The sequence below is a fragment of the Perna viridis genome, chromosome 1, assembly GCF_037379345.1.
Source record: "Perna viridis isolate PV_CMFRI_1.1 ecotype Kerala chromosome 1, ASM3737934v1, whole genome shotgun sequence".
Lineage (NCBI taxonomy): Eukaryota > Metazoa > Mollusca > Bivalvia > Mytilida > Mytilidae > Perna > Perna viridis.
The window spans coordinates 65,437,299-65,458,516 of NC_142445.1; the positions used below are offsets into that span (position 1 = coordinate 65,437,299).

General features: G+C 33.7%; 2 protein-coding genes across 5 annotated transcripts in view; both read right to left on the reverse strand.

The window, feature by feature from the left end:
• LOC148629884 (proto-oncogene tyrosine-protein kinase Yrk-like) overlaps nucleotides 1-10,172 on the reverse strand; it is a 40,277-nt gene extending 30,105 nt beyond the window's left edge. For 2 of the 4 annotated variants that reach the window (XM_088559126.1, XM_088559093.1), the window contains exon 1: nucleotides 10,061-10,172. The gene's annotated coding sequence lies outside the window, so the exon portion shown is untranslated. The remainder of the gene's footprint in view (nucleotides 1-10,060) is intronic. The other 2 variants (XM_088559110.1, XM_088559076.1) reach the window with 1 other exon arrangement.
• A 4,311-nt stretch (nucleotides 10,173-14,483) lies between these two features.
• The window catches only part of LOC148629885 (guanine nucleotide exchange factor subunit RIC1-like), a 47,304-nt gene continuing 40,569 nt past the window's right edge, over nucleotides 14,484-21,218 (reverse strand). The window contains exon 32 of the mRNA XM_088559026.1: nucleotides 14,484-20,520. Within this exon, the coding sequence (XP_088415152.1) occupies nucleotides 20,283-20,520 (238 nt within the window). The 3' untranslated portion in view covers nucleotides 14,484-20,282. The remainder of the gene's footprint in view (nucleotides 20,521-21,218) is intronic.

Below are 21,218 nucleotides of genomic sequence, written 5' to 3' on the forward strand. Positions count from 1 at the left end.
CAAAATAGGGGTCATATGGGCCAAGGACTATCCTAATAGGGGTCACCTGGGCAGGGGGTACCCAAATAGGGGTCACCTGGGCAAGAGGGTATCCAAATAAGGGTCACCTCGACCAGGGGGTATCCAAATAGGGGTCACCTGGGCAAGAAGGTACCCAAATAGGGTCACCTGGGCAAGAGAGTACCCAAATAGGGGTCACCTGGGCCAGGGATACCCAAATAGGGGTCACCTGGGCCAGGGTGTATCCAAATAGGGGTCACTTGGGCCAGGGTGTATCCAAATTGGGGTCACCAAGGCAATAGGATATCCAACTAGGGGTCACCTGGTCAAAAGGATACCCAATTAGGGGTCACCTGGGCCAGGGGTATCCAAATAGGGGTCATCTGGGCAAGAGGGTACCCAAATAGTGGTTACCAAACCAAGGGGATACCCAAATGTCACTAAGTTTTTCCACAATGTCTTTGACTTAACATTCTCTTTCTTGTGTGCAAACACACCTTCTAGCAGAGGTGAATAACCATGCCAAGTTTTATTGCTTAACTCCAAAAGATGTTAAATAAAAGAGTGAATAAGATATTGAGACTGACAAACAGACACATGGACAGAAAAACTTATTACTATAGTAGGGCTCTTGACAATATTACTAGTAGTTGGGCTAGCTTTAATGAAACAATTTCTAGAGTAGAATAAAGAATTCAAATATAACATTTAACAACTTTATTTGTTCACAAGGAGTTGAAAACACAGAGACCTTGTTATTAAGCTGCTGTTTTCTATTTAATTTATGTTCACTGTATATTTTAGCCTAAAAATAAAATTTTTAAGACAATTACTATGATTGGTTGTATATTTCAAATTATACCAGTAACTTAACACATCATAGACATAGAGAATAAATAATAGAAATGCCTTTCTAAATAGTTTCAATATAATCTTAAGATTGAATTCAAAATGACATTTCATGTACTAGCAGATTTCAATCAAATTAAAATTAGACTTATCAGTCACTGTAACACTCCATTCTACTTTCTATTCAAATGAGATTTCTGGTCAGCCAATCAGAATTCATGTCATGATTTTTAAAGCATCATTCAAAGAAAAAAACGAGGATTCTGAAAAGGTCGTCTGAACAGAAAGTAAAATAAAGTGCTGTTATATCCTACATGCAGTGACTGAATGGAACAATTGATAGGTCTAATTTTTATTAGATTGTAGCAGATGATGTAGTGGGGATGATGGCAGGGCTCTTGAATTTCTACTTTCCCTCGGGGAAAATTGCATTTGTATTAGTTGGTTTTCATGCCAAATTTTGTGTGGAAATCAGAAAATTACTGAAATGATAGAGCAATGCAAGGACAATAAAGTCAGAACAAAGAATCATTTTACAATCTTGGATGGCTGAATTCAAAACATCTCACACCCAAAATGTCACAAGATCTTCCCAAACTTCAGAAAAGAAAATTTCACACTGCTTAAAATAGATTTTTGGTCTCAAGAATAAGAAATCCTAAAAAAAAGACTTAAATCTTCTCACAATATTAATATAAGTTCTTTAAGAATATAAACATCTTAAGGTTAATTTGAATGTAAGAGTACTTAACAATAATTTGCCCAATGAAAAGGATGTAAGTGATGTTTCATGTCTTCCTTTTAGGTACAATTAAGTAGTTAAACCTCACACAAAAAAATTCTTAGTATCAATGTTAAAAAAAACCCAGAGGTATAGCCCCTAGTACCACAGGTGCTGTTAGAGCAGTACCAATAATTTGCATCTGTATGGCATGCACTATACAACATTTCTGTAAAAAACTATACTAACATGACATTTAATGATTCTGCAGTACCATGCAATAAATTTTGGGCTACTACATCTCTGAAACAAGCTATGTAAACTGAAAAAAAACGAGAGCAGTTCTCCGTCCCCTGGCTTACAGCAAATATTGTACTTCTTAAAACTTACCCCTAATTACTTGAAACAACTTAGCTTCCTTGAAGAAGTAATCAAGGGAACCAAGGTTATAGCAGTAATCAAAAGAATGTAATCCAGCGACAAAGACAAGACATGGAAAACAGACATACACAACAAAGAACATAAAGTAACTAAAATCATACATACAAGGTAACAAAAGTAAATGAGCAACTCGGGCTCCACTAAAAACTGGGAGCATGGACCAGGTGCACCGGTAGGGTAAGCGTCCTCTGCTTTTCTAGAAACACCCGCCGAGTTGCTCATAAAAAGTTAAGTCCGGGGTAGACAAACGAGGAAAGGAAAACTATGACCCATTGAATAAATCAGTTTTCATGGTGCTGATGGATACACCATAACGATCCACGAGTTCATGATGACGACCATAAAACTTCTCTAGTGATGACTTCAATCTTGTAGCAACATAACCCTGTTCCAGAAGCCTATTTGTTAGAGTTCTAGCACGATACTAAAAGTCTGCGTAGTTTCGGCATTAAAGCGCATTATCACATATGACCTTGAACTTTCACCTACTGACCCCAAAATCAATAGGTATCTTCACAGCCCTATTGTGATTAAATGGTATAATTTTCGTGACAAAGCAAGAAGCCTCCAAAAAATATGCCAAGGAACCATATTACAAAGAACAAATTGTATTTCTTAAAGTGCATATGACCTCAAACTATGACCTACTGACCCTAAAATCAATAGATATCTTCTTAACCCTCTAGTGATTAACAAGATAAGTATCATAATGAAGAACAGAATCTTCCAAAAGTTATGACCAGGAAACCATGTTTCAAAGAATAAATTGTATTTCTTTTAAATGTGCATATGACCTTGATCTAACTACTGACCTCAAAATCAATATGTATCTTCCTAATCATTTAGTGGTTAACAGGTATATAAATAATTTTCATGATAAAGAACAAAAGTTTCCAGAAAGTATGCCCAGGAAACCATATTTAAAAGAATAAAATGTGTTTCTTAAAGAGCAATTAAGGTAACAAAGATTCTAGCAATAGGATAAGCATCCTCTGCTTTTCTAGACTTGTTCATTAAAAGTCAAGTCCAGAAGATGAGAAGAAAACTATTACATGTTGAACAAATCATTTTTTTATGATGCAGATGGATACACCATAATGATCAAAAGTTATGACGACCATAAAATTTCTGTAGTGATGACTACAATCTTGTGGCAACATAACCCTGTTCTAGAAATCTAATTGTAAGAAGTCTAGTGCGATACAAAAAGTCTGTGTAGTTACGGCAAACTCTGACATAACGTATGAGTTATGATATGAAAACTTCAAAACTCTTAAAGGGCATATGACCTTGAACTTTGACCTACTGACCCCAAATACAAAAGTGTCAAGGGTATGATGTGTAAGGACAAATACCACTGGATATGCTAAAGCTGCTCACCAATGGGTAGAGCAAGAAACCCTGTTAACCAAACTAAAATATTTACTTCCTCAAAACTCCTTATGATCACTATAACGGTTAAATGTGAAAGCACCTACAAATGTATCATAGATTTTGCTTAGTATACTTCAGGTCATTTATGATTAACAAATTAAGCAAAACATAGAAAGTCCCTTATTTGTTTAAATTTCATGCATTCTAAGCTCTTATTTCTATAGCCATAATCAAAATCAACTGTCATCAAATATCTTTGTTTCTACTAAACATTAATTCTACAGAAAACTGTGCTGAAAAGTAGCAAAAATAGCAAAAATCACTAGTTTCCTTAAAAAGTCCCTAATTATAGCATCATCATTCCACAGTCCCAGATAATATAAAATGTATAGCCAATTGGATAGTGAAAGTTACACAAGAAAAATTCAGGAAAGCACATACTGTTTCTCCATGTTTTACTGGCAATACACCTTTTTAATAGATTTTGGCATTAAACTAGTTATAACAAGAGCACAAACAAATGCCTAGATTTTGAAATCATGAATCACCAGTACTTACATTTTAAACAAGGAAGTTTTACATTCATATGAACGTGATGGTGACAGAATCTACTTTATTAAACATAAAAAAACCCAAACAATTTATATTTTATGAATCTGTAACAAGGATCAATGGAATTTATAACTTGATAAGGAAATATATCATATAGAATATCAACATGTTTATCATTCTCAAGAGATGTGCATCATTATTGTAAAGGGTCAGGTATATTTAACAGAAGTCTTATTCTCTTGTAAATGGACTTTTAAAGTAAATAATGACCAGTGTTAGATGAGGTCATTTGCTCTCGTCTTTACTCAAAATAAGGGCATTGGCAACAACACAAGCAGTTTATAATTTTGCAAGGTCTCACCCCTTCTATAGTTTCCATTGATTTACATGTTAAAATAGTTATTTTCTATGTGTCACTGAGATATCTCAGGACAAATGATGTCTTCAAGTTACATACCATTGCGAAGCTTGAAAAAATAAGACTTTCAAAATCATTTTACCAATGGTACAATGACCACACAAGTGAACAATATTTATACACTTTTGCAGTATATTAAAAATGTTAAGAACACATTCTCAGCTTTGTTTTGACTCTTTTTGATCAACATGCACTTACAATGATTAAAGCTAGGTTCAGTGTGTTTTCAGTACTACAGTGGCCAATTTACCCAGAAGTGGTTAGTGACACCCAATGTTTTGTCATAAAGACAATTGTGGAAACTGATCGAGGCATTCTCCCTGGCTATAGGTAGATTGCCTACTCAAAAACAGCATTTTGCCTAAGAAATGGGTATTTACACTTGTCCCTTATAAAACTGAGATTTTGAACACTAATAACAAAAATCATCATTCCTTCTCTCTTTCCCTTAAACTTCAGACAACAGATGGAATTTCTGAATACTAATGTAAGAAATCCAAGGTCTTCCTTTGGAACTTGTGCAAGAACCTATTATTCTACGTTGTTCAGTTTTTGATATATTCAGTATCACAACACAGTGACTTAAATATTATAACTGGAACAAATTCAATGTATTATACCGATCTTTGAGGGTAGAAATATCATAATGTTATACCAGATACAGATCTAAGTAGGTATATCCTCCCCCTAGAATGGGAAAAAATATTATATATAGATATGATTTTCTATCATTTTGGAATTTCCATTTTTTTATGGTATTGCAAACAGTAATACAAAATATTTTGGAGTCACCTACCCACTACAACAATGCTTGAATCTATAGCAGTAACAGGGAGAAGACAAAAGAAATGTGAATCAATGCCAGTAGTACTGAGCTAGGCAATGGTGTTCTGGAGGGGGCTAGGCAATGGTGTACTGGAGGGGGCTAGGCAATGGTATACTGGAGGAGGCTAGGCAATGGTGTACTGGAGAAGGCTAAGCAATGGTGAACTGGAGGAGGCTAGGCAATTGTGTACTGAAGGAGGTTAGGCAATGGTGTACTGAAGGAGGCTAGGCAAGTGTGTACTGGAGGAGGCTAGGCAATGGTGTACTGAAGGAGGATAGGCAATGGTGAACTGAAGGAGGCTAGTCAAGGGTGTCCAGGGGGAGGCTACTCAACGGTGTCCTGAAGGAGGCAAGGAAATGGTGTACTGGAGGAGGTTGGGCAATGGTGTCCTGGAAGAGGATAGGCAATGGTGTACCGGAGGAGGCTAGGCAAGAGTGTCCTGAAGGAGGCTGGGCAATGGTGTACAGGATGAAGTTGGGCAATGGTGTACTGGAGGAGGCTAGGCAATGGTGTACTGGGGGAGGCTGGGCAATGGTGTACTGGAGGAGGTAACGTAATTCACCAATCTAAGAAGTGTCTCTGACACACTCGAAGATGAAGACAAGGACATTAAAATGAGGATAGAGAAAGCCAAAACAGCCTTCAACAGAAATATATCTTTAGTTCAGAAGTGTTTTCAATGTATTTAAACACTAAGCAAATTAAAAAAAACTACAGTATGGGTTTTAAATTTTCATCTATAAGGTCATCATAAAAAAATTCCAAGATTTCCATCCAACATTTTTTTCAAATTAGGGACAGGGGGACAAAATTCACTTTTTAAATTTTTTTTATCCATTTAAGTGAAAAGAATTGTACTAAATTGGGGGCAAATCGAAATAAGATTTTTTGGGGAAAGTGAAAAATTTGGGTCAGGAGGGGATGAGAATCTACTGAGTGGGATTGTCTACCTTGCATAACAGAGTTGGTAAGGTGAATGGATGATAAATACTAATATAATTTGTTAAAAAAAAATGCTTTGTTAAATCACTGTCACAACAAAGCTTTATAATATATATTTACTAGTGTTTATAATTATCATACAGGATGTGATTTGTGCATGTCAAAACCAACAAAATTACATTTATTTAGACTGTATAACTAGTCTTAGTTTATTATTGTGTGGTTGCATACACACTGTATAGTTTGTGTGTGAAATTGGCATTTTGTTAACAAGAATTAATGTTCTTGATTGGTTTTTGTAGTTTTCTAAAAAAAAATAAATATCCACATACAGAAAAGATATAGATACTAAATAAGCACAAGAAGACAGAAAAAAACATTGGTGGTTTTTCTATACCACAATCCTCCTCTACCATTTGCAGTATCTGAATTTAATATGAATTTGTACTTAAATCCATATCAAGTAATTGACTGTTCAAATATTAAGTTTTTAGATATTATCCCAATATGAAAATTAATCATTATTCACAAAATACATCGGGTACATTTGTTTAAGAGTACAACAGTCATTCTTCCTTTCAAGTGATAAAATGAAAATAAGTTTGATGTGGAGAGGACTATGCATCTTTAACTTTTATTGGTTTACTTTGGTAGTTACATCTCCTTTTGTACAATACATGTACAATTCCAGTATTTGATGTTTCAACAAACTCCTTTTGCAATATTTCAACCATATGGATCTAAATTTCATCCTTTATATAATTACTTTGTTTCACAAGCATGGTATCACGTTGTTTCACCCTAGTAAAAGATTCTACTTGAGTTCGTTCACCTTCCAACATCGATAAACAGATCTTTATGAAAATTTCGGCATAGGTATATCTCACCAGGCTGATCAATTTTACCCCGCATAAAATTGGGCTACACTCTGGTTTTTGAGATATTTCCACAAATCCACAATTTTTAGTAATGATAGCCAGAGTGTCCTGGAATTTCCTTATTTGCTCTCAAATGTCCAAATTTATAGTTAAATGTCATATTCAAACGGCAACCGCCTCATTGGTCCCATGGTAGCATGCTTACCTTGAGTAAGAAAGGTTGTGGGTTCCATCCATAGCTGAGACACACCAAAGATTTTAAAATTGGCAGTCACACAGTGTGGTGTATATCTATGTCAGGGATAAGTCATGGTACAGGGGGTATACCTTGGTACTGTATACTTTATATTTTGACAAAACATGAATTGAAATTCTCATAGAAGTTAAGGTGTCCTGTGGATATTACTGTATGGATGATAAATTTTAATTCAATATTACCAATTGTGTGTGTCTTACATAAACATTACTCTATTTAAGAAAATATTAACTCACATAAATTTTGGGAAATTTGTAATTCATTCTAGTTGAGGCAATTAGATTATTGTTCTCTTTTGGTCTTATACTTCACTAGAAAGTTTTAAAATTAAAATTTCTTTTTGTCAGTCAGTCACAATCCCAATAAATGGACAACATATAGATCTTATTCTACCTTGAATCATAGAACTGGAAAATTCAAAGATAGAAGGAAAGGACTAAGGAGGAAAACAAAAATCACATTTTTAGATAGTAAAATCTTTCAAAATGGACAATATGTTTACGTGATGCATTTAATGAAGTTTTAGATTTTAAGTGTAAGTATTTTAAGAATCAGGCAAAATGGAAAAAATCAGAAACATGCATATCAAGAGCCCACTGATCTGACAATGTAATATCACTCAATGATGCTTTTTTTAATTGAAAAAAAAAAATTTGATCTCTGCATCAATGGCTTTGCGCAAAAATAGTCCAATGGAATCTTAGAAAAATGAGATTTTTGACAGAGTTAACTGCCCTAAAAAATGTTCATTTTCAGTGCATTTTAATGAAATAGTAACTCAAAGGTCCAGCATGATATGGAAAATCTTGCATGTTTTCCCTGATTCTGATCATGCAAATAGTAAATTTACACTATCTGAATAAGATTGATCAATCATGTACCCTATTCAGATGAAAGGAAGTAGAACTTTGAAAGGACAGATTGGTGTACTGACAAAGTTTGTAATGATGATTTTTCTCTCTCAGATTCTTAAAGGATTAAAGTTTTAAAAAAAATTAAGTTCAATTTTTTATCCTTAAAATGCATAGTTTATAAAATTTTAAAAAGACTGTATATTACAAAGGAGTGCAAAACCAAAAAAAATTCGAAACTACTGGTACCTTCAAACTTTTGATGATGGTTGAAAGAAAAGATGGTCAACCCCTATTGCCATGGTGATTTTTTGATCTCTGAATGAAAGTACTGCAACAAAAAATGGTTTTTGAGTCCTAGTTTTAACAGAAATTACTGAAAAACTTGAAATGGTTAGTATTGTCGGCTATGGAAAAATAAATACTACCATTTTCCCAATAGACTTTTAAATAATAGACACTTATCCTTATAAGAAATACGAAAAACTTCACTTGTTTTAATTGACTATGTGCCAACAAATGTGAGATATTTATCAATTATGGACTTTTAACAAAGTAAATATGTTGTATATGGACCGGTTCAGATTATATTGACCAAGGAAGAACACAGATTGTATAGAGCACAAGCATCCTATTGTTGTATATGGACCGGTTCAGATTATATTGACCAAGGAAGAACACAGATTGTATAGAGCACAAGCATCCTATTGTTGTATATGGACCGGTTCAGATTATATTGACCAAGGAAGAACACAGATTGTATAGAGCACAAGCATCCTATTGTTGTATATGGACCTGTTCAGATTATATTGACCAAGGAAGAACTCAGATTGTATAGAGCACAAGCATCCTATTGTTGTATATGGACCTGTTCAGATTATATTGACCAAGGAAGAACTCAGATTGTATAGAGCACAAGCATCCTATTGTTGTATATGGACCGGTTCAGATTATATTGACCAAGGAAGAACTCAGATTGTATAGAGCACAAGCATCCTATTGTTGTATATGGACCGGTTCAGATTATATTGACCAAGGAAGAACTCAGATTGTATAGAGCACAAGCATCCTATTGCACCTGTTAGACCCAGTCCAGGAACTGTGGTTCTTCTGGGGCCTTGATGAAGAGGTAAGGTAAGATATAGGGTGAATGGACCAATTTCAAGATCAAACATTTCAAAATCAAATTAATTGCATAAAAATCTATCAACTTATTTGTGCTTCTGAATTTTATCAATAGATAAAGGGAGGGACAGAGATCAAGGGACATTAATATATCGTGATTCCTATCCATGTAATTTTATATGTACCCCTTAACCTAATCCCTTATAAGATTTGGTGCTGGAGATATTGTTTTGTGGTGGTCAAAACAAAAAATATCTCCAGCGCCGAATCCCAAGAGGGATCGATTACCCCTTAACCCATTTTTGCAAAGATTGCACATTACAAAAAAGTAAAGTAAAATGACTACCAATAATTCAGATAAAAACTGGATGTTAAATTTGACTGCAAACATCTCTTTGTCGGAAAGATTATATACAAGTATGTGACAAAAGCTTGACTACCAGGCGCGTAGCTGCCGTTAGGCAAAAAAGCTTTTGTCTGCACTTATTTTTGCCAATTTTTTTTTTTTTTTTTTTGGAGATAAAATACATCCAGGAGAGGCATAAATGATGCTCTAAAACGCTATCTCCGCAGATCTTCGGTTGGGGGAGGGGCTTCGCCCCCTGGACCTGCTGGGGATCTTAAGCGGCCCCAAGACCCCCTGCCGTAATTTTGCCTACACTTCAATTTGGCCTCAGCTAAGCGCCTGACTACAAGTACATGTATTGTAGTTTCTGTTTCAGGACTCCGACGACTGGCCGCATAATTTCGCATTCTCAAAATTCGGGATTAGATGTTCTGCATTTTAATGTTAGATACTTTTCCTAGTAATTTCTAAGACAACTTACCATTCATATAACAGCAGATATTATCTTCCAGACAAGAGATTGCGAGCAGGAAGTTTTGTAAAGTGGGCGACTTTAACTAGGAAGTAAACACAACGAAGGGGAGATAAGCCACATTTTCCCGCCACCGAACACAATAAGTCATATGAAAACATTTGAAATCTTGTTTTTGAAGGTTATCACTCAAGAACAAAGGATATGAGCAATAAAATAATCATTTATTTTTCTTGTCAAATGTTCCCGGTTATGTCTACAACTAACTAAGAATTAAACATTCCCAAATGATAACTAATGGATTTATTATCGAATTCAACAATATTTTTAAACATATCATAGACTTGTAATTAAATTAATTTAATCATATGTCTTTGATATCATATATTAGATTCAAATATACTTTTTTGTATATACATTATGAGTGATTGTTTAAACCCAATATCGTTCACCTTGCATCTCACCCTTATTTCTCACCCCTTTACCCTATACTGCACCCCTACACAGACAGGGGCGTAGCTAGGCCTGTTTTAGTTGTACTCAAAATTACGGCGGGGGGTGGGGGGTCGCTCAAGGCCACCAGTGAGTCCGGCAAGGCAAAGTCCTGAGGGAAACTCCTGAATTTTAACGATTTTGGAGCCAGTTTTTCAGAGCCTATACTACGTTCATGGTATGCATATGTGATAAATTTTGGGATATGGAAAATCAAATTTACTTTTCAATTGGGGAAAATACGGTCAGTACACAAATAGAGACTTGAAAAAAAAAACAACATTATGTATTAAAAAGGATTTGTCATTGCATAAAACTTTTATTTCATCTGTAAAATGTGTGTTTTTATTTTTGCTACTTTTCCGAAAGTACGCAACTGCGTATTTGCGTATAGGCAGCTACGCCCCTGACAGAACACACTTGAAGTATAGTTGAAATATGATACACTGAACATGACATCAAAATCTGCATCAAATGCTCTATCAACCCTCGACCGATATTCCCCACAGGCCGGTGGCCCTTGGGATGGTATAGGAGTCTCATGTTGATACAGAATTCAGTATACATCATATGATAAGTGTTTGTTTTTCACATCATTTTTACTTGTGATCTTTGTAATATTGAGGAGCACTATATGTTAGTTTTAAGAGCACATAGTTTGCCATGATATAATGTAAATATCTGAAGTACATTTTTAAGATTTTATTTGTGTTTAAGAGAACGGCCTTGCTCCCACTATCAACTATGCAGTCCCACAGGTATATAACACGAAAAGGGTGATCCCAGATTTGGGGGTGCCTTGCTTCAACTCATTTTTTTAAAATTAAAATCTAATATATTACTATTTACTGCTGAGCAATAACTTGACAAATGATGAATCTAATAAATAAACACAAGTATCACCATCAAATACTTATAATCAAATCAATACAAGGATTTATACATCCATAACTCTACAATTGTTTGGACTGGGGAGTTGAAGTTTAAAAACGAAACATTCAACAAAAAATGTCAAAAGAAGACAATAACTCCCACAGGAGTCAACCTATTGTCACGAAAATATCTCCCTAGTTAGATTACATCATACAGAATACGTAAACCCGAGGCAGAATTTGTACAAACCAAACTTTTTTTAAATTGCAAAAATTTGCTGCTTTATCCCTACTGTCGATTTTAAGTAATGACAATCGTTTTCAAAGGATCAAAAATCTCAATATCAGTTATGTGCACAATACTCTAAGAAACATGTTTACAAAGTTTAGTAAGAATCTTTTTAAGAGGATGTCCATGTAAAATTTAGGCAGTTCCTATGTTATTGTTGGCACAGGGTAAATTTTATCCCACTGAATTTTTTGTTCCAATGTAATGGATATATCATATGTATGTCAAATAGTATTAAGGTTGTTTTAATCAACAATGGATGGTTCAGAAATTTATTTTAAAGTTCTCTAACAAAGCAACCAAATTTTTCTTCAATTTCTCTTTTTAATCATTGCCAGTAAATCAAAAATTAAACATTCAACTTTTAGAAAGGATGCATTTGTGATATAATATGGAGGAAAATTTTTGAAAACAAAATTTGCCATGTGCCACCCACCAACTGTTTTTGTATGGTCTCCCTTTTAATACTTTCAACACAAAAATAGCAAATAAACATCAAAAGGGGCAATAACTCCAACATTGGTCAACAGTATTTACACATGGACAATTTCACCACAGAGTTACATCCTGCTGAACAATTTCACTCACCTAGTCAATTATAGTCTGTTTAGCCTTCTAAAGCTGGACTTTTGACCCTGCAGTACTTTGCACAAGAATCATTTAATCAAAAGAGGGCATCTTAGTTATCCACCCAGTTTTTATATTATAAAATGAATCTATCATATTTTTTTTTACTCTTCAAGGGCAATACCTCTAACATAGATCAATAGATCTTTATGTAAATTTCAACTATTGGTCTGTCTCACCGTGCTGATCAATTTTATCCCATGAAAATTTGGCTTAACTCATTAGTTTTTGAGTTATTACCACAGGAGAAATTATGGCCTTGTCTGTCAACAGATAAAAAATCTCCACACATAGATTAAGGATATCCTAACAAACACTCATGCCATGTTTGGTTACAACCTATCCTGTAGTTTCAGAGGAGAAGATTTTCGATATTGGAAATGTAAAGTTTGGATAAAATCCATTTCAGGACCTATAACTCAAACATCTGTCAACAGATCTTTCTAAACATTTCAGCACAGGTCCATTCCCCTATGCTAAACAATATTACCAACTGCCAGATTTTAGCTAAACCCAACTCTCTTTGAGTTATTTGCAATATTGTGGAATTTGGCCATTTGGTTTATTTTTAGTAACAGCAACCATTTTTTACGCAAGATAAAAAATCTCCATGTTACGATTGTTAAAAATGTTTTAAGGAACATTCAAGCTAAGTTTTGTTTCAATCTATTCTGTGGTTTCAGAGGAGATGTTTGAAAAAATGAATGGATGATGATGACGATGACGGATAGTGATGGAAATAGTCCACATATCCCTACAGTCCAGGTTAGCTAAATATGTCCTTTTTTTGCTTCTTAAGGGCAATAACTCTAAAAATGTTAAAAATTGCTATTTCAGGGGCCATAACTGCATTAAATGCAATTCAATTTTAATTAAAATTCTGACAAATGAAAGGTCATTTCCTCTTTATAATGGAGAAATAACCTTCAAGCCAACTGCTATACTTTTCAAGTTAATATGCAAAAGAATATGGTAAGAAAAGGGAGAAGTACTTTTAACTGGGTCATAAGATTTACGTGTAATTTGCAGGGAAGATAGGTCTCATCTGGCTGAAGAGCCCAAGAAATCGTAGTGTTCTTTTATTTGTTACAGTTTTTGAAAGAAGAGGCTCCCAGGAGCCTGAATTGCTAACCTTATTAAATTTTTGTCTTTCAAGGTTAGTAAATTTAAGAAGTCGTACAACATTTTTGACTCAAGAAGACTTTTTTTTATCTTTCAAGGGCAATAACTCTTACAAAGAATTGTCTGACAAATTTGATCCCTGGAGACTTTGTAGGCCTTACACTAAGGATCATTTCAGCAATTGAAAGAATTTGGCTAAACCTAACGGTTTTGAAGATATATGCAAAAAACTACAGTCTGTCCCCTATGTTCTATTTTTTTTGACGGATCAAAAATCCCCACACCTGTTCTATGCTGGATAACCCAAGAAACATTCATACCAAGTTTGGTTCCAATTGGTCAAGTAGTGTTAGAGGAGAAGATTTTTTAAAGAAATAACATTAAAAATAGCAAAATGTCAAAAAAGGGCAATACTCCAATATGGCTTAACAGATTAAAACGAAAATTTGACCACAGATAGATCTCATCATGCTGAACACTTTTAACCATGTCAGAATTAGCTTAACCTAACAGTTTTTGGACATATATGAGAAAAACTACTGTCTGACCCCTATGTTCTATTTTTAGTTAAGGTGGCCATGTTTTTTGACGAATCAAAAATCCCTAAATCAGTTCTATGCAGAAGACCCCAAGGAACATTGGTACAAAGTTTGCTTCCAATTGGTCAAGTAATGTCAGAGAAGAAGTCTTTTGAAAAATTATTAACAACGATGACGACCAACACTTAGTGATGGCAATAGTTCACATGGCCTTTGGCCAGGTGAGCTAGTAAAGGGAAAAAAACTGGTGACAGACCCCTAAGGTCTATTTTAAGAAACAGCAGCCATGTTTGTCAACTGATCAGAAATCTCCATTTCAGTCCTAGACAAAATACCCTAAGGAACATTCAAACCAAGTTCAGAGGAGAATTTTAACAAAGATGGACGCCAAATGCCAAACACACAAATGGACAGACAGATGAACAGATATGAGGATCAATATACACCCCTAATCCTGACTTTTCAGGCATGGATAGAATAACAAGTAAAGACTTTTTCATACATTTATTATTTGTTGGTCACATTACAATTCACAAACATTTTTATGAATGAATCAATGAGTGGAAATGCATTTTCTGTGATGAAGATAAATTTTAATAAATGAAAGCCCAGTCTATTTTGCATTTACAATACAAACTAAAATATTTGGCTAAGTTTGACATCTCAATGATGCAATAAAAATGAATAATACACAAAAATAATATACAACAATAAAGTAAGACATGTAGTGATACTTGTATTACCCTGTCAATAACAACCTTACTTTGATCCATTAACTAACTGCATGTATGTACATATGAATAGTTTTGGTTTATGTAAGTACATTTTCATAATGGTAAAACAAAGAACATAGCTCAGCAATACTGTAATAAAAGTGCTTTTGATGACATACAAACTTTTCAAATTTTAACGGTGGACAGAAAAAGCATAAAATATTCCAAAATAGGCTCATTTAATAGTAAGAGTGAAAGTAAAGTAACCATGAAAATTAAGTTATACTCCAATTTTGCTATTTGAGCATCCAAAATGCAATGACAGTATATTTAATTGATGATGTACTGTCACTGACTGTATGTAACTCATTATTATTTAACTATGGTAAGACCAAATCTATCCCATGAACATGTTCATTGTACACATTATATCTAATGAATTCAAATCTATTCCATGAACATGTTCACTGTACACATTATATCTAATGAATTCAAATCTATCCCATGAACATGTTCACTGTACACACCTAACGACAAGGGTAATAATCTTCAAGGTACTAATCTTCAAGTTTTGCCAAAGGGTCAAAACCAAAAATATAGTTTCTAAAAAGAAATGTGGAACTTTGTTGAAAAATCAATACTGGTAATAAAAAAGCTCCATAGAATTAAAAAGAATTAAAAAAAAATTGTGTTAACTTTACTGTTTACAAAGATTAAAACCAGTACAGTATACATATCCAGTATTTAGATTTTTACATGGAGGTAGGTATTGCTTGTTGCATTTGTTTTTTTTTTCTTCCTTTAAAAATCCATAAAAGAAAGTTAAAGCTTGCTAAGAAAGAAAAGAAATAGTTTCAATAGATTTACCAATCAATAACTACCCTTTCATTTCCTCTACACTATTGTCATAATATCATATGGTGGGCATAAAATGTGGTAATTTTTAGGCAAAAAAGTAATTTTGGAATATCTTATTTTGGAAAATGCCAAGTGGTTGACTAAGTACTTAAGCCCAGAGTAAAATTTGGCAGAATTTATTTTGGTGTTTTCAGACAGACTGCTAATATGCCTAAATTAGCTGCTATAAGGCAACCTGATGTTTAGTTGCACAAAAATCATGTAGCCGCCATGTAATTGCTTGTCAGATTTCTGAGTAGGTCATGCTTTTGGGTGACAATTTAAAAAGACAGTTTTTAAAGCAGTCTTTGGTTTCCAGCAATTCTTTCATTCAAGTAAATGAGTAAAATTGTTGGAAACTCTGTTATTTCTAAATATAATGGCAAACTTAAATGAAAATTTTACATGTTGAAAGAAAAAATTTCAAATTGAACTGTTATTCTATCAATGTTCAATAAATGTTCCATTACTAAAAAAAAATGTCTTTAGCCTTAAAACTAAGTATCACATTCTCTATATACAAATAACCTCACTATTCTAACATTTAAGGGCAGATGAAAGCTCTTTTATGTTCTGATTACATATTATACCAAATGTAAATACTGGATAAGTTATTTTCATCATTTAGATCACTTGTAAACTACACCCCATTCTGAATGAACAATCTCTTCAGGTGTTTGGTTTAAAATACATTGAACCTGATATGAAGGAACTTTAAACCAGTTTCTGTTTAAATCATAAATGGGGTTAGATAGGTTACACCCTATAATGTCCTTAAGACTGGAAATAAACTTTACCAAAAATATCCATCATGAAGGGGCAGACAATTCTGTGGTCCAACCAGGAAGTAAGAACAGAGAGTATCATTCTAGGAATAATTTCAAAGGGTATGATTATTAAACATTTTAGGTAAAAATAATTATATTCAATTGGAATATAACTTTTTTTCGGTTTAAGGAAGCTAATCATAGTAAACTAGCTAAAACAGATTTTTTTAAATCAAGGAAAGTTATGAGAGAAATAATTCTTCATAGTCTTCTAAATGGCAGATATATATATACCGGTATCAAAATAAAGGGGGCACTGCACCCTTCCCATCTTAATTAAGGTTAACTTGGACACTGAACCCTTCCCTTCTAAATTTAGACTAACAATGGCACTACACCCCTCCCTTCTAAATTTATGTTACCTGGGTCACTGCACCCTTCCCTTCTTAAGTCAGGGTAACTGGGACACTGTACCCTTCCCTTCTTAATTTATATCAACTGGACCTGTCCTTCTAATTTTAGATTAACCCAGGCACTGCACCCTTCCCTTCTAAATCAACACTAACTAGGACACTGTACCCTTCCCTTCTTAATTTATATTAACTAGGACACTGCACCCTTCCCTTCCAAATTTCAACTTTATTGGGACACTGCACCCTTCCCTTCTAAATTAAGATTAATTGGGGCACTGCACACTTCCCTTCTAAATTAAGATTAATTGGGGCACTGCACCCTTCCCTTTTAAATTAAGATTAATTGGGGCACTGCACCCTTCCCTTCCAAATTTTAAATTAATTGGGGCACTGCACCCTTCCCTTCTAAATTAAGATTAATTGGGGCACTGCACACTTCCCTTCTAAATTAAGATTAATTGGGGCACTGCACCCTTCCCTTCTAAATTAAGATTAATTGGGGCACTGCACACTTCCCTTCCAAATTTTAAATTAATTGGGACACTGCACCCTTCCCTTCCAAATTAAGATTAATTGGAGCACTGCACCCTTCCCTTCTAAATTAAGATTAATTGGGGCACTGCACCCTTCCCTTCTAAATTAAGATTAATTGGGGCACCTTCCCTTCTAAATTAAGATTAATTGGGGCACTGCACCCTTCCCTTCCAAATTAAGATTAATTGGGGCACTGCACCCTTCCCTTCTAAACTAAGATTAATTGGGGCACTGCACCCTTCCCTTCTAAATTAAGATTAATTGGGGCACTGCACACTTCCCTTCTAAATTAAGATTAATTGGGGCACTGCACCCTTCCCTTTTAAATTAAGATTAATTGGGGCACTGCACCCTTCCCTTCCAAATTTTAAATTAATTGGGGCACTGCACCCTTCCCTTCTAAATTAAGATTAATTGGGGCACTGCACACTTCCCTTCTAAATTAAGATTAATTGGGGCACTGCACCCTTCCCTTCTAAATTAAGATTAATTGGGGCACTGCACACTTCCCTTCCAAATTTTAAATTAATTGGGACACTGCACCCTTCCCTTCCAAATTAAGATTAATTGGAGCACTGCACCCTTCCCTTCTAAATTAAGATTAATTGGGGCACTGCACCCTTCCCTTCTAAATTAAGATTAATTGGGGCACCTTCCCTTCTAAATTAAGATTAATTGGGGCACTGCACCCTTCCCTTCTAAATTAAGATTAATTGGGGCACTGCACCCTTCCCTTCTAAACTAAGATTAATTGGGGCACTGCACCCTTCCCTTCTAAATTAAGATTAATTGGGGCACTGCACACTTCCCTTCTAAATTAAGATGAACTAGGACACTGCTTTGTTTAATTGCAATACTGACGTGTAGCGGTGTTTATTTGCAAAACTTATAAACAAAAATTAGAACCCATGAAACTTAAATCTGACAACACTCTTTACAAAAAACAACTATCCAGTTTTGATACTTCCAACATACATATCTTTTATAAAAGGCAATAACATAATCCTTTCATGTGAAATATTATAAATAAACGTTTTCTTTGAAATGTGAACATAATTTTATGTCTACCAGATCAAATGGAAAATGATGTGACAAGGAAATAAATCCTAGTTAAAGATAAATACTGCATTATAGTTATTCTTCTTCAAACATACTAATATCCACAACATGTGTGATGCCAAAGTAAATAGTCATATCTTTAACAACTTTTCATTAGTTCCTGACAAGATGCACACTTCCAAATAATGATCTAACACTTGATAAAAAAATGCAGACAATGCAAAATGAAGTCCACAACCAAATTTTCATAAAAGATTGTCAAAATCCTGGTAAATTGTAAATTTTGATGTTTTGATCTAACACTTCATCAAGTTTCATAAGAATCCAGTAAGTTATAAAGGATTATTTGTCAGACAGGCTGACTTGACTAGACTTGCTTCAAGTCCCTCTGCATTAATACTTTACAAGTGGTATATATCTACTCACTTTTCACTATCCATCTGCTTCATACAAACTTTGTTTGTTGTTGGTTTAATGATGCATTGTTTTGATATTTCATATTAAATAGTCTAAAACATATTCATAGAGGATAAGAAACACACTGAATTTATGTCAACTACTAGTAACCACGTATGTGAAATTGGCTGTAAATTTCTTTTTCAATTTACAGATGTGGTAGAAAATCCCTTCAACCATGTCTTGATCTAATTTTTATCTCAACTATTTGGTAAAATAAACATTTTAACAAGGTCTCCAAAGCTTCCAAAATTGAAAACTGAAATTTACCCATTTCAATGAAAATCATTTAAACAACTTCTCAATATTTAATAATTAGTTTTAAAAGCCAATACGAAAGTGAAAGTTTAAAGTAAAAAATCATAAAATCATAAAAAATACAACTAAACTTTGAGGTATTGAATGTCAAACTTAATAATACCATTGACAGCCAGAAGTCAGATATCAGTCATGGACACTTTATGAGTTACAATCAATGACTATTGTTTAAAAGCACTTACAAATGCAATGTCAAAAACAATGAAAGGCTGTGAGTCAATTTGAGCAACCATTCTATGAATTAATAAATAAATGATAACAAATCCATTCTTGGAAATCATAATACATGTCACTAAGTACTCAAAGATAACATATTTTCCATCTTTGATATTTGTTCATATCAATAAAAACACACTTAATAAATAAAAATAACATATTACAATTTTGTTTTAATATGTACTGTCAAAATAAATATTACAGCGATAGGCTTTTTCCACTGATTGTGCACATTTTATATTCCAATATTCTTACTATTTTTTAAACAGAAAAAATATAAAATCACACAACATAAAAATTAAGGGTTGACCATAAAAATAGTTGCCCAAATCAGCTTAGCTAACCTACATAGTACCATTAAAAAGTCTTCATTCTGAAGACAAATATATAAATCTTAAAGAAAATACACACATTAGAAATATCACAGACAATAAGTAATGGTCCTTACATCTTCCATATCACTTTAACACAGCTAAAATCACACATCATGTTCATCCTCAATTCATACATTTGGATATCTAAAAATCATTGAATGCTATTCAAGTTTCAACTTCCTTATATCTTCAGTAACTTTTTATCTTGAATTATAACACTGATTGATTACTCAATTCTTTCAAAATTGGAGTTTGTTGACTAATAGAAACATTATAGCACAAGACTTTTTTAGCTTTCAAGCACAGTTGATATCAAACAGCATAGCACTATATTGTCCTGGAGGACAACACTGAAGTAACATCAAATTTTGACTGAATTTTCTCATTCATACATTTATAACAGTATCTGAAAACAATGTGCCCCATTTCTGACCTCAGCTTTTACCTAAAAATTGTTTCAATGAATTTATCACATTCTGACTTAATTTGTCATGGAAGTACTTGGTCCATAAACCATAAATAATAAAAAAATATAAACAAAAGCTATGATACGGCACATTCGCTTGGTTTGGCCTCTTTCAGCTTTTCTAAATCCCTTTCTGGGGATTCTTTGTCTGAAGTTCGTATTTCCTGTGGAATAGGTGATAATTGTTCATCACTAATAGGAGAGGTGTCAATAGGAGTTGGGTTTAACTGTAATGTCGGTGGAGTTTGTTCTACCAGCTTTGAAAGTACTTGAATTTGTCCTCTGATGGCATGGAAAAATGGTTTGTATCCCACACTGTAAAAATCCAATACAACATATAAACAGGAAGTCAATTATTTAATTTATTTTTTTATTTTTTTTAACAAACTTCATGTTAATGTTAAATGTTTAATTTAATATAAATATATAAACAGGAAGTTATTTTTTCATATTTGTTCTTTTATCAACTACAAGGAGAGAAAAAAAAATTCTGACATTTTTTAAGGAAAATGAAATCCTACATGGATTACTCCTACACAGACTACTTGATATGACCATGACATATTTAAAGATATGTTGATGCATGTCATACAAAAATGACTTTATCTAAAATAAAAAAAAATCTGCATCTGCAACTTTTGACTTCCTCATCAAATTGAATAAAACAATTATGTATGTACCACAATAAGAGGTCTCCAGCTACTTGAGAAAAACAGGGAAAGTTAACTTCTTCCTCTGATAGACACTAGATTTTAAAGTTTTTGACAAATTATTTTAGTACTCGAACACACACCATTTTGGTTTGATTTATAACTTTAAGAGTAATCAAGGGAACCAAGATTCTAGCCGAAATTAAAAGAATGCAATTAAGGGAACAAGACCAGACATGCAAAACAGACATACACAACAAAGAAAAATAAAATTACCAAATTAATACATACAAAATAATAAAAATAAATGAGCAACTTGGACTCCACTAAACACTGGGAACATGGACCAGGTGCATCGGTAGG